Here is a 14,902-nt window from a genome sequence, read left to right as displayed (position 1 = left end):
TTTTTCAGACAAATCCGGATTGGGATATACCGAAGGAAGTAGCTCATCTGGAAATATCACTAAAGAAGTGAAGTTTATAAAGGCCAAAGAATCAGCCGATGTTGGTCCTACTGCTGAGAAGCCCAAGATTGAGGAGAAGAGAAATGTGGGAAACGAACGATTGTTGAATTCCCGTATTCAATCTGTGGCCAGGTCTGAATCTCGTGCCAAGTCACGTCCACGACCACAAAAAGGTCCTAGATCAACTTATGTGTGTCATCATTGCGGACTTCAAGGGCATACTCGACCAAATTGCCAAAAGCTGAGAGCACAGAATAGTCCAACTCCTCAAAGGTCACGAGGACCTAGAAATGATAGAAGAAATTGGGCCGGTGAACAATCTAGAGATCAAAATGGTGATCCCGAAATGATGAACGTGATGAAGATGATTGGTGCATTCACCAACTGCTTAGAAAGCTTCTCACGAAGGTTTGAAAGCCCTACCTCCCGTACCCAATCCTATAAGGAAATCACCCCAAACGCAAGTGACGTGTGGGTGAAAAAGGGTAGTCATGCATAAGCATTACAACATGTCCATGCATTAATACTTCCTATGCTTTGCGACAATGTTTGTTTGTTTGCTTGTTGGTTGTTTTCTTGTCTTCTTGTGCATACTTTTGATTTTTTTTGTTTTTTATCAACCTTTTTCTTCTAGTGTCAAAAATCCAAAAATCACATAAAAATTAGAAAATCAAAAAGTTTGATTGACATTGTTAAGCTTTTGTCTCAAAACCTGTTTTGCCTTGTACCTTTGTGCTAATGGCTTTGTGCATTTTCAAGCATTGCTTGTTTCTTTGCACTCATATCACTGTGGGAGAAATCTTGAAATCTATATGATTGTTGTAAATAGATCTTCAAACTTGTCATGAATGATTAGTGAATGGTTATGATGATCTTGAGACATGCATAGACTTGTGTCTATATATCTTCCCACTCTTTATTTTTGTTTTTGCTAAAAAGAGCTCACCAAATGTAAATCTCCAAATGAAAAGAGATATTGAGCTGCAAAAGTCTGTCGCACATTCTAGTATTCGACTAGGAAAAAGGGTAAGCGATCTTATATTAAAGTGAATGTTTATTCAAAAAGCCAAAGGCTAGTTCTTTAATGTGAAATATCATATATCACTCTCACAATGAGAGGTATTTGTCTCAAAGGATCAAAAAGATCAAATGTTATGATTAAAAGTGGAGTCAAATGTAAAGCTCCAAGATATGTTATCAAGTTTTGTGGGAGGTCATATATACATATTTCTATAATTGAGATAGCTCACATGATCTAATGCTAATTGTGTATGCCTTGGTTGAATTGATCATTGAAACTTCACATTAGACTAAGGACTATCTCATTGTTGATATTCACACACAACACATAAGTTTATGTTCAATAAATGCCATAATCATTTGTGTGATTCTACTTGATGAAATATGTTTTCACATGCTCAATCTTTGTTAATTCGAGCACAAAAAGATTTTTGAGTGTTTTAGGTGTTTTTGGAAAGTATTTTGTTTTAAAATTTTGAAAAATTTCAAAAATCCTTTTTGCCCTGTTTTGGCGACTCAGTCGCGGGTAAGTCAAGTCGCGAGCCTCAGTCGCGTCTTCGCGGGTCATATTTGGCGACTTGTTCGCGAATGGAAGGTCCAGTCGCGAGGGTTACTCAGAGATTTTCGCGGCTCAGCTCGCGACTCTCTCACGGGTAGACCTTCCAGTTGCGAAAAACACTTAGAAAAATTTTTCAAACTTTTGTCTTTGAGTGTTTTAGCGGCTTGAACTGGCGACTTTGTGGCGACTCTCTTCAGTCGCGAAAAACATGTGTTTGGCAAAAATAGGGGCAGTTTTTAAATCTTTTTCAGTTTTCCCTCGAACTTTTGTGACTGTTCATCTTCTCTCTCAACTATCTCCTTCCCAAACACTCCGTGCTCCCATTTCCAAACTCCATTGTTGCGTATTTTCTGCTCAAAATCTTCAAGTAACAGGTATAGGTTTTCATTCTTGAACTCCTTTCTACTTGATTTTGGGTTTCCCCCCCCTTGATTATTCGCATTTGTTTATGTTTTTGAGATGGGTTTGTGTTTCGGCTATTGCTCTATGTTCATGCTTAGCTTGTGGATGCTGTTGCTTGAGTTTGAAATTATTTTTGTTGTTGTTTTTGGTCTTCATCATGTGCTTAGCTAAATTTTTTTTTTGGTTACTCATTTTATCTAAACTTGTGCTGATGAGATGATTCAAAATGTTCCTATTATGGATGTGAAGTTTACTGTGCTGAATGTGCATGTTCTATTGTGTGAATCTATTGGGAGCATCTGTGAGTTTTACTATGCTGATTATGAGTCATGTCATTTTCATCCCATTGTATGTCTCATTGACATATATCTGTCTTTAGGATGTTTTCTATCTCTACTGCTTTAATTCTCCCCTGCATTCTCCCTGTTGTTCTTGTGTGTCCACTTTTTTAAGCCTGTTCATCTGTGTGGTTGATTTCAGTAGTATGAGGTTTAATTGTTTTAGTTCATCTGAGTGGAGGCATTTTTGTCCTTGTCACTAACAAAGTTCTGTTTTGTTCTACACATGTTTTGTACTATGTTGTTGTGGCCTCTTCTGATTGTTCACAGATGGCTCCCTCACCTCCGAAGAAGAAAACTCTTGCAAAGAAGGCTGACAAACGATTGAAAATGGATTCTAATCTATTTAGGTCGGTTCAACACTTTGAGAGATACAAGGATTTCTTCTTGAAAGCAGGAATTATTCAAGAAAGATTTGTAGATTTGGAGGATTTAAGAAACACCTTTATCCCCAGTTGTTTTGAAGGGAGAGGATGGAAAAAGCTTCTGAGTGATCTCCCTGTAATGTGTGAACCCCTGATTAGGGAGTTTTATTCAAATGCTGTGATAAGGGAGAATGATTTAAGCTGCTGGGTTAGGGGTAAAGAATTCACTTTGGATGCACATGTCATTGATGATGTGCTAGGGCTTGAAGGATTAGAAGATTAGGAGTTTGTCAATTACAAAGATAGGATTGTATCTATTGAAACTGTTCAACAAAGGATAGGTGGACAGAGAGAAGGGAAATGTCTGAATACCACAGCTTTTCCAGTGGACATGAGGTGTCTAACAATAATCATGATGTTTAACCTATATCCCATAAAGAAGTTGACTACAATCAACTGTGCAAGAGCAATCTTTCTGATGGATCTCAAAGAAAAGACATTCATTGACATCAGTTCCCACATATATGACACTATTGTGGATGAGACTAGAACAACTTCTAGGCCAAAACTGATCTTTCCTAGTTTGCTAATGAGGATCTTTAGAAAGAAGGGTGTTCCAATCCCTCAAGACATCAGTCCCATGTCCACACCCTCTGCAATTAACAAGCTTACCTGCAAAAGGATAAGTGTTCGGCTTCCAGGTGAAGAAGATGAAGGTGATGAAGGAGAGGGTGTCCCAATGGAGACTGAGGCAGAGGCAGCAGGGCATGCATCAACCTCAACACCCAGGAGGAGTGGCAAAAGGACTAGAACATCAACTTCTTCAGATACACCTCCAGATGCTTTTCAAATCATTCTGGAACGACTTGATGGGATCAGAGGAGTCCAGATTGAGCACTCTGAGAGGATGAGAGCCATGCAGGACCAGATTGATATTTTGTCTGCAAAACTTGACAGCTTCACCACCCAGCATGGACAGTGACCCTTTAGCCATTCTGCTCAAAAAGGGGGAGATGTTCTTTCTGTTGTTGATGAGATCGTTGATGAGAAGCCGAAAAGCAGCTCTTAAGGGGGAGTAATGTGTTAAGGGGGAGTTGTCAAAATCAGAGACATTGTTTATATATGCTTATGTTTTGAGTATTTAATGTTTATATGGGTTTGATACATTGTGGTTTTGGTGTGTTCTTGTTTCTAACTCATAACTTATAATCTTGGTTTAATCGTTTATATACATTGTTGATGTTATTCAGAATATATTGTGATTTGTACCCATGTGTTTATGTAAGCTTTTAGGGTTAATGTTTTTATGCATATCTATAGGCTTTATGGTCTGTACCTTGCTTAATGCAGTCTTTTATGCTATGTTGAAATCAGTACTTCTATCTAAATGTCTTGCATTTTGATGTATGTACTGTCACTCTTGTGCCCTTGTAGGATTGTTCCTAGATGCATATACTTTGTGTATTATGCATTGGTTGAGTGTTGAGCATACAAGTATCTTGCCTTGTTCTTGTTAAGTTGTATGTTCAAGTGTTCATTCCAAGTGTGAATGAGCACTGTGATCACTACCTTATGGTGATTACTTGGTTGATCAAGCCTTGATTTGAATCTTCACTTCATCTTTGCTTGATCACCTTAAGCTTGTTTCATATGCATTTCATGTTTTTCTACATACAATGATCATGGTGTATTGTTGTGTTTCAGGAGTTTCATGTTCTTATGATTCAAGTGCTTCACAGCTTCTAGAGTTAGGTGTGAGTGAGTTTTGTTCAACTGTTCCCAACTCACATGTTAAGTCTAGAGTCTGTTTTAGGGTTTTATCAAGGAATAGCCAAAGGGGGAGATTGTAAGGTTGAATTTAATCAACCATTTTATTGGCTTTATTCCGTGCCAAATTTGCTTGTATTTCAGCATTTAGTAACCCTGTATTTAGGTGGGCTTGTTGTAAGGGTAATGAGTGAGATAGAGTGAAGTTTGCTCAAGAGTGTGCAAGAAAACAGAGACTCGCGGGTGGCTCGCGGCTGCAAGCCGCCAGATGCAGCACACGTGCCAAGCATGCCAGAAGGTGAACAGTCATGCTAGTTGGAGCACTACAGGACAAAATAGGACAACTGGCCATACGGTTATCTCGCGACTGGATCTCGCGACTCAGTCAAGTCGCGAGGTTAAGCCGCGAGCCACCCTTGTTTTGTAAATTCTGACGTTTCACATTCCTCTCTTACTCCAGTATAAATACCCCTTTTACCCACAAATGTAAGAGAGCTTCCAGAGAGAATTTTAAGAGAGAAACCCTAAAGAAAAACAAGATTGATTCACCCACAATCTATACATTAGAGTCTCTTCAAATTCCTTAACTCTCTTCCTCTCCATTGTCAAATCCTTGAGAGGCATTTTACCAAACCTTGTTCTCCCCATATTCATCACTGTGAGAGAGCTGTTTGGATTTCTGGGAAGCAGTTAGGAAGGAACCAATCTACATTGGTTGATGCTACGGTCTAGTAGCGGAATCCGGGAAGCTAGAAAAGAAAAAGATTCGACGCAACCTCGTTGGAGCAAGAAGCTTGGAGGGCTTAGGTGCACTGGGTAGATTAGGCTTGGAGGGTCTATTGTTGTCCTTGTATCCCAACTACATTTTCTAGTGGATTGTTTACCGCTTGGAGGGCGGCGGAGAGGTTTTACGTCGAGGGTTTCGGTTTCCTCTTCGATAACACATCGCGTGTTGTCTTTGTGTTTGCATCTTCCTTCCCTTCTATCTTTGCCTTTTACTATCTGCTGTGGGTTGAGATTTTAATTTGGCTTAGTTAGTTTTTCCAATTCTATATTATAGTTTATGTTCATTTTCCGCACACTAGTTGTTTGACATAATGCTTGAATTAGTTAATTTGTAAATTGGGGGTCTAAAAGTTTAAGGGTGTTTATACACATATTTGAACTTTCAAAGATAGTTAGGTTAAATCCTCCCCAGATTTTTTATCGGTTTGGTTTTCCTGGATAGTCATATAATTGTGTTCTTTATTTTCCACTACATTACATGATATGACTTTATTATTTTAACTTAGATCTTAATGATAAACCTAATAATCAACTTGATTAATTAATTAGGTTAAACAAATCTAGTTTTCAGGGATCTAAAAACTAACAAATTATATAATAAATAAATATTATCCTTAATTACTTTTGTGTTGTATTTAAACATTGACATATCATCTTATATGATAAAATTTGTAAAATCATTATAATTAATCGTCCAATTTGTAATATTTTCAACATCACTACTTTGCAAATTGGAATACAGATGGAAAAAACAATTCTGTAGAACTTTTCCCAATGTTATTCGAAAACTCATGTGTCACTTTGTTTGAATAACCGCATACGTACAAGAGATAAAGAGAGAACACTTACTTTCGTAAGTCTGATTTTGATTTTCTTGTGCGGCATGCACGCTTGTCTTCGAATTAATCTCCAAAGCCACCTGAGAACTAGTATCTGCAGTAACAGATTGAACGGAAGAGGGTCCTTGTCGATTGATATTTTCAAAAGAAGAAGCCCCATGAGAATGACTCATTCTATGAGAAATGTTGAAAGCACCCTCTTTGATGATTTTTCTTTCCCCCTTCTTTTGTAAGAAATTAAAGATAAGAATAGTAAATGAACTACGTAAGATATTATGTAGTAAAGATGGAATTCAAAATTCTGTGAATAGTTGACGTGTACAAAAAAAAATAAATAAATAAGTATCGTTCATGTAACAAAAATTCCTATTTTGAAATAATTTAACTTTATGGGCTAATGATAATCTGCAAATTGCAATGGTGGTTTTCAAATACCAAATATTTCCCACCCAAAGGGTGCTTGCCTTCTTGTTATTATGAGTTTATGACCACCTTGATGTTTGTCAAATCAATATATCATATGAAGCTCTTAACGCCTTGCAAGTTAATAGTCCATTTGGATTTAGGGGGAGGAAAGGGAGAGCAGAGGGATGTAGAGTAAAATTGGCCCGAAATTAGGCTAACTCTACTCTATTCTCCTACCCTCCCCCCTCAATCAATCCAAACAAGCCTTAAAAATATTATACAAAAAAATATCTAAAAGATTGAAAATTGATTGATTAATTTTAAAATAATATTTTTAATAAAAATTATAAGCATATAAAGACAGACTTATACAATATAATTATTGAAAATTCTTTGTATAAGATAAACATCTTTTGACAATAAAGAGCTCAAAATTATTATTTTTAGGTTCCGAAGAGATCAATTTTTTTTTTTTTTTTTGTTAACAAATATTTATAATGATAAAATCCTTAATTTACAGTATATAACCAAATAAAGTCAGTGTTCAAAAAGAAAACTAAAATAATTAGTCATAAAAGAATATTGAGTTTATCTATTTAGAGAAATATATAATTAAAAGATAAGATTATGAAAAAATATTTAAAAGTATATTTTAAATGGAAACACATATACAAGTAGGAATTAATTATTTAGAGAAAAATATCATGAAATTAATTTAAAAGTTTGAAATGAAAATAATTTAATTTATTTGAAAGTTTGTAATTTTATTCCGAGCTTTATAAAAATTAAAAAGATATATTTTGGGATTAACAATTTATCATAAATAAATCATGAATGATACTATATTTTTTAATTTATTTCTTTAACAGCATTCTAAATTTGTTCAAAAGACCGGGTCCGTTTGGATACAGCTTATTTTGCTGAAAACTGAAAATACTGTAGCAAAATAATTTTTAGGGTAAACTACATTTTTGGTCCCTATTCTATACACCATATTTTAATTTAATCTCTAACCTTTCAATTGTATCAATTTGGCCTCTAACCTTTCAGTACCCTGTCAATTTAGTCCTTACTATTATCTTTTGGATGAAAATTGATGATATGTCTAATGGTCAAAATAAAAAATCAGCTTCCATTGATGTGACAATAGACTAAAATTTTATTTTGACCAATTATCATGTCAGCAATTTTCATTCGAGAGATGCTACGTCTACAACACTTTTACAACAAATCACAGGTGGTTAGTTGTTATTGATTTAAATTTGAAACTAACACTAAGATTACTTTTTTGCCCTAACAATAACAACCATTAACAACCTGCCACTTAGGATTTATTGTAAAAATATTGTAGACATATAATTTCTCTTTTCATTCAAGATATAACTATAGGGACTAAATTGACACGACACTAAAAGGTTAGGGACCAAATTGACACAATTGAAAGGTTAGAGACCAAATTAAAATATAGTGTAAAGGATAGGAACCAAATATGTAATTTATCCTAATTTTTAAATGTGTGAATACTGTCGTGAGACTTTTTTTTATAAAGTAGTTGTGGTTTTCATTAACAGTGCCTAAAGAGTACGATTATTGTGCATGAATAGTGTACTTCCTTTCTAAATTCATACGATTACTGTGCATGAATAGTGTACTTCCTTTCTAAATTCATGTGCATGAACAATCCGATTACTATTTATACGCGCTGAAAAAAAATAAATAAATAAATGTGAAACTCAAAATACGGATGCGTAATAAGCCCAATCAAAACGGGCACCAAATATATATAAATAGATAATTTCTAGCATATGGAAAGTCGCGGTCCTTTTTTAAGATCTAATCCAAGCTGAACAAGCTATAAAGATCCCATCAATTTTGATTGAGTTTGATCGGATCATATATTTAATGGTCTAATGATTTTAAGGTGAATTGTGTAATGTAATGCCTTTTCGACTTAATATAGTTCCTCAAGATTTTCAAAGATCGATGGACAAAATCTTTAAAGAGCCTAAAGATTTTTGCGTAGTATATATAGATGATATTCTTGTGTTCTTTCAACAATGGAAGAATATAAAAAGCTTCTTAAAATTGTTTGTTAAAAATTCCAAAATTATGTGGAATAGTCCTTTCCCCAAAGAAAATTGGAGTAGAAATTAAAAGGAATCTATATAATTCTTTGGCTTAGTTTTACATCAATCAGGTTTGAAACTACACGTTTCAAGCCTTAACCTTAAGGTCCTCCCCAACCATATCAAATCTTCCTCTTCATTTTTCTTCTTTCTTCTTTCTTCTCTATTTTTATTTTTTATTTTTTATTTATGTGTGTTTAGTTAGTTTTACCATAGTTCAGTGAGGGTGCTGTTTTGTTTCTTCCTGTTTTGGGAGCCATAATGTTGATTGTTGGGGGTGATTCAATTCGGCCATTATCTATTGGTAGGACATTGTGTTGGAATGATGGTCCGAGGGTTTAGGCTTAAAATTGGGTGGTGATTGAGCCACTGTGTACAGTGGTGTATTGCGGTGGTTATGGTCCGTTTGTGGGAGTTGTGGGACGTGGTGTTAAGTGTGTGTGTGTGTGAGTATGAGTAACGAAAGAAATAGAAATAGAAGGTGGGAGGATTTTGGAGATACCTTGGCTATGCTGTTGATGCAGTTGTTGCTGTTCTTGGAGTGGTTATGAACTAGTGAGTTTCAATGGCTCCCTGAGCTTTTTTTTGAGAACGAATGTCTCCCTGAGCTTGGACTTCAAAGAAGCACATGTATGAGATTTTTTTTTTTTTTTTTTTTTGTGAGAAACACATGTATGAGATTTTTAAAGATAAGATAGCAAGACCAATCCAATAATACATAGTCCCTCTTTTTTTTTCTTTTTTTTTTTGAGAAACCAATAATACATATAGTCAATAATGCATTGTACGAGATTTATAAAGATAAGATAATGAGACCAATCCAAAACGTAATCTTTGAGGGTGACTCGGCGCTATAGTGATCAAAGCTCTCCAATAATACATAGTCCCTCTTTTTTTTTTCTTTTTTTGAGAAACCAATAATACATATAGTCAATAATGCATTGTACGAGATTTATAAAGATAAGATAATGAGACCAATCCAAAACGTAATCTTTGAGGGTGACTCGGCTTTATAGTGATCAAAGCTCTCCAATCTGGTTTGGCAGATCAAAGTCTGTATGCAAGGGCGGAGCTTTTGTTTGGTGGCGATTTGTGTTGCTAATTTATTAGTCTATACAAATTTTTATACACATACACAAACACATGTATCTATACACACACACAAAATTAGTATCTTTCATAATGAATCCTTAAAACTAAATGTTTCATAGAATTAAATTAATCTTTCACTATCTTCCATGGTGAAATCCTTACAATTTTCATTTTCAATATAAGTTACCAAATTGTCTACCGTTGTGAGTAAAAAAATTTCAATTAAATTAATGAAGTGTTCAAAGACATAAATTATCCAAAACTTTAAAAAATACGAGAACACATTTTACCATAAAAAAATGAATTTGAGAAACAATACATTCTCTATAACTACTAGAGAAATTGGACAATTTTTTTTTAAGAACATTATTGGACCAACTCAAATAGTTGGAGGAGCCAAGTCCCATTTTTTAGGACTAATTATTAAAATATTAAATATTTCTATATAGTAAAAAAAAAATTTCAAAAATATGGCCCCCACCTTAACATGTAGCTCCGTCCCTGTTTGTACGGTCATATATTAGATGATATCCTTCGTCTCCCTTCACATTTGAGGTTTTTTTTTTTGTTTTTTTGTTTTTTTTTTTGGTTTGGTTATGTTAAGCGCAATTGTAATTCAGTTGCTGATGCTCTAATAAAAAAGTCTACAACAGATTTAAATTTTCAAGTTTGGATAGAAGGAATTCCTGCGAGTTTCCTTGGTCCTAACTGATGTTTTTTATTATTATTTTTTTTCCTGTTTTAGTTCAATAGTAGTCCTGTCTGGTTTTCCAGGCCAGTTTCTAAAAGAATAATAATAAAATAAATAATGCATGTATCTTAAAATTATTAATAGACACTCAAAATCTACAATGACTCCTAAGTGTGTGAATTAAAATGATTTAAAAAGTTCATGATTTTAATAAAGATCTTTAAAATTTAAGATTTCATTTGAAACTATTAGAAGGAAATTATATAATAACCAAATTTTTAACAAATTATAGCCACCTGAGCCTGAGGCAATAAGATTATAATAATTTTTTTGTAATTAGATTATAATCTTTACATTGAACAATATATAACCCCTCCTCTAAGTCAAGTTTTATCATATGGTGAACCTTCTTCTTCTTCTTTTTTTTTTTTTTTTTTTTTCCTTTTCTCCTAGCTTGGTTTTTTAGACGTGCAGGCGTGACGTGGTGCATAAGATTAACTGCATTTTTAAAGTCAAAGCCCCCACTTTATTGAAACGAAATAGAAGTAAATGCTAAACTTGAATGGGAATATTAATTTTGAATTTGTTATGATCCGTGACCCATTCCTGAAATTATATACCAATAAAAAAAACAATGAAACGTCCTAAGAACCCTGCTGGGATCAGAAGGAATATTAGCACAGGGAGAGAGAGAGAAGAGGACCATACTGACAGAGAACCTTGCAGAGTTCAGAATTAGATTCCACAAACAGAAAAATCCGTTTGATACGAAGCATACAGTATAGCTCAGTTCCTTTGTAAATTTTTGAAAAATGAGAACGTTCTAAATTTTAAGGGAGGGCTAAGAAGGGAAAGAAGAAAAAGAAAGAAAAGGGTTTTGTAAAAATTAGAGCTAGTGACTATTTTTTTCACCGGTCACCGCAAGATCACTAATGGCTGCAATTGCAAATCGCTAAGGTCTTATTTGGTAAAGGGATTTGAGTATTATTATTCAAAATAACGTGAAAATTATAGTTTGAAAATTGTTTTAAAAACATGTATTTAAAGTATTTATAATGTAAAAAAAATACGTTTGACACTATATTTTTAATAACTTCTTTTCCAAAGTGAAAAAACACAAAACTTTACTTACTGCTTCTTATTCTTTTCAGTTCACTTGCTCTCCTTCTTGATCTTCTTCTCTTTGTTTCTTCTTTCCATTCTGCTGTTTCTTCTTACTTTTTGCTGTGCTTTATTTTGTCTCAATGTGGTGGCTTAATTCAAAGTGAGATGACAAGTGAAAAGACTTATTTTTATCTTCACTTTTTTCTCTGAATTATTTGGTCTCTTGTGGTGCCTTTAATTCAAAATGAGATGACAATTGACAAGTGAAAAGACTTGTCTTTATCTTCACTTTTCAAACTTTATCGGATAGTCACGACGCAACATATCTTATTATATTTTTGAGGGTAGATTACAATAGACTACTCTGAGGTTTGGGGTTTTATCAAGCACTTTTAAAAAATGATCAATTGATTCAATTTGGTCCGTAGTCACTAATACCGTTTGTGCACTTTTTATTAAACTATTTTCTTTTCCTATTCTTCTTCTTTCCCTTAACACTAGAAAATTTCTTTTCTCTATCCCTAACCTCCAACTCTCTCTAATCTCTTTTATTTTTTGCCTCAATCTCTCTAACCTCTCTAATCTCTCTAACCTCCAGCTCTCTCTAATCTCTGAGTGTCTATTAATAATTTTAAGATATATGCATTATTTTATTTTATTTTATTTAGAAATTGGCCTAGAAAACCAGACAGGACTATTATTGAAAAAAAAAAAAAATCTTAAAAAAATCAGCTAGGACCAAGGAAACTCCCAGGAATGTCTTCTATCCAAACTTGATAATTTAGCGTGGGTTTGGATTCAGCGTTTGCTGAATCTTGTGTCCACGTTTTTCCCTTCTTTTTTTTTTTTTTTTTTGCTTTCACGAGGGACAGATTTTACTATTTAGAGACAATTTTTATTATTTATGCACTGTTTTGTCACTGTTCATCACTGTAGTAGTACTGTTCATACATTAAAGAATATTAAAAATGGGTCCCACGACACTATTTACATATTTAAAAATTATTTTGTTACAGTATTTTCAGTTTTCAGTTTTCAGTTATCAGTTTCAGCAACAATAAGTTCAATCCAAATGGACCCTTAAACCTGTTCTAGACTTTTTTACTAGAGCATCAGCAACTGAATTACAATTACGCTTAACATAACCAAAAAAAAAAAACCTCAAATGTGAAGGGAGATATTAATCTTCATTGACCAGATAGACACATATAGCCCAATTTTGGCATTATGGGTAAGTAGAACAAGATTCATAGGATAGTGTCATTATCAATCTTAGAAATTTTGTGTAATATGATTGGAGAATTTTACAAGGAGACTCCATTATGGCAGCTTACAACGCAAATGGGTAAGAAAAACAAGATTCATAGGATAGTGTTTGGGAAAAAGGTAAGATTTTTACTTTTTGTCTAAGTTTAGTGTTTATTTTTTAATTCTAAATTTTTTTATTATATATAAATAAGTTATTTTTTAGTTTCTTGTCACATTTTTAACGTAAAATTACAAAAAATTATATCTTTTAATAAATACTATAAATAAAAATGTTACCGAAAATTGCAGACTATCCAAACGGAGTCTTAAATCTAGCAACTTTAGAGACAATTTCTTCTTTGCATTTTATTTTGTGACACCAATATATCTACAAATTTTGATGAATTCTATACTTGGACATTTTGGTGTTACATATTGAAATACAATATATTGTCTTATAAAAAGGATGATGAAGTTTTTGTCTTATATCATATGATTTAGAAATGAAATATATTTATAAGTTCCAATTAATTTAATTAGTAAAAAAAAAGTTGTTGTTAAATGAAAGATTTGAGATTCAAGCCTTACGTACATCAAAATATAATTAATGTATTAATTTGATCTTTTAAAAAGTGTGGTATGTGTGTTTGGTGAAAAACACAGGAATATGTGTATTCCACACCTCACCTTGAGGTTTGAAAATGACAAGAAAAGTTTAAAGTAATGGATGAATATCTTATTAATTACTCGGAAATGGAGGAGTGGTTGGATTGAAGTGGAAGAGGGAGGAGAGAGTACAATTGGACAAGAAGAAAGGGACGAGTAGTGACAGACTGAATGTATTGGGGGAGCCGTCGTGGGCTAGAAAGAAAGAGAGATAAAGAAAGAAGGATTTTGTTAATGTGTGCTCTAAGGGTATACAATAATTTTCATTTTTAAAAATTTTTTTCTCAGGAATTGAAAAAGTATTGACAGTCTTTTCAATTCCCAAGAAAGTGATTTTAAAAATGGATAGCTTAATGTATGTCCTAAGGGCACACATTAACCGGACCCAAGAAAGAAAGAGAGAATAATTCTCATTACAAGAAAAACAAGCAGTTGCGGCGGGCATATTGCGGCGGGTGCGAAAACTGCTGCTATATATCACCTATTGCGGCGCGTTTTTGGCTCGCCACTATACATGAGATCTATTGCGGTGTTTTTTGTGACCGCCGCGATAGGTAGGGTTTTTTGCGGCGTCCTACAGTGGTGGGACATAAAACCGCTGCAATAGACCTATTTTAGCGGCAGTAATAGAGCTATAGCGGCACTCCAAAAACCCCGCCACAATAGTGATCCTTTTTGCGGCGGGTTGGACCGCCGCAACAGACCTTTAAATTTCCCAACCCCAAAATTTTTCTTTTTTTTTTTTGTCTTCCGACTTAAAGATCAAATGGTAAATTACATTCGATTGATATGAAAATTGGCATGCATGTTAAGAACATATAGAAAATGTGACCCAGTGGTTGGATTTTCAAAATATGAATTCAACAATAAGTTATTGATTGGCGTAACATTTTTTAGAGTTACATCAAGTGTAACTTGAATCTAACCCTATATTTCTTAATTCGATGTGAATTTTGACAAATCTACCATTAGATTACATTATTTTCATATATTTTTCATGCTTACAAAATTTCAAGGTGATCAAAGATTAATAGTTATGTCATCAATCAATTATTTAAATTCAATTTCTTGTAGTTTAAAATAACGCATAAAAGATTAGTTTAAAGATCAAATGGCAAATTACATCCGATTGGCATGAAAATTGGCATGCATATTAAGAACATATAGGAAATGTGATCCAACGGTTGGATTTTCAAAATATGAATTCAACAATAAGTTATTAGTTAGTGTAACATTTTTTAGAGTTACATTAAGTGTAACTTGAACCCAACCCCACATTTCTTAATTTGATGTGAATTTTGACAAATCTACTATTAGATTACATTATCTTCATATATTTTTCATGCTTGCAAAATTTCAAGGTGATCAAAGATTAATAGTCATGTCATCAATCAATTTTTTAAATTCAAGTTTTTGTAGTTTAAAATAATGCAT

General features: G+C 33.5%; 1 protein-coding gene across 5 annotated transcripts in view; it reads right to left on the bottom strand.

The window, feature by feature from the left end:
• Nucleotides 1-14,902, bottom strand: part of LOC126706966 (ankyrin repeat-containing protein ITN1-like) — a 223,625-nt gene that overhangs the window by 162,892 nt on the left and 45,831 nt on the right. For 4 of the 5 annotated variants that reach the window (XM_050406557.1, XM_050406556.1, XM_050406559.1 and 1 more), the window contains exon 2: nt 6,147-6,360. In XM_050406557.1, coding sequence (XP_050262514.1) covers nt 6,147-6,360 — 214 coding nt within the window. Of the gene's footprint in view, nt 1-6,146; nt 6,361-9,169; nt 9,430-14,902 lie in introns of those variants that run through there. The other variant, XM_050406558.1, reaches the window with a different exon arrangement.

Source organism: Quercus robur, chromosome 11, assembly GCF_932294415.1.
Source record: "Quercus robur chromosome 11, dhQueRobu3.1, whole genome shotgun sequence".
NCBI classification, from domain to species: Eukaryota; Viridiplantae; Streptophyta; class Magnoliopsida; order Fagales; family Fagaceae; genus Quercus; species Quercus robur.
Note: the sequence above shows the minus strand (reverse complement) of the source record. Positions and strands in the feature narration are given on the sequence as shown.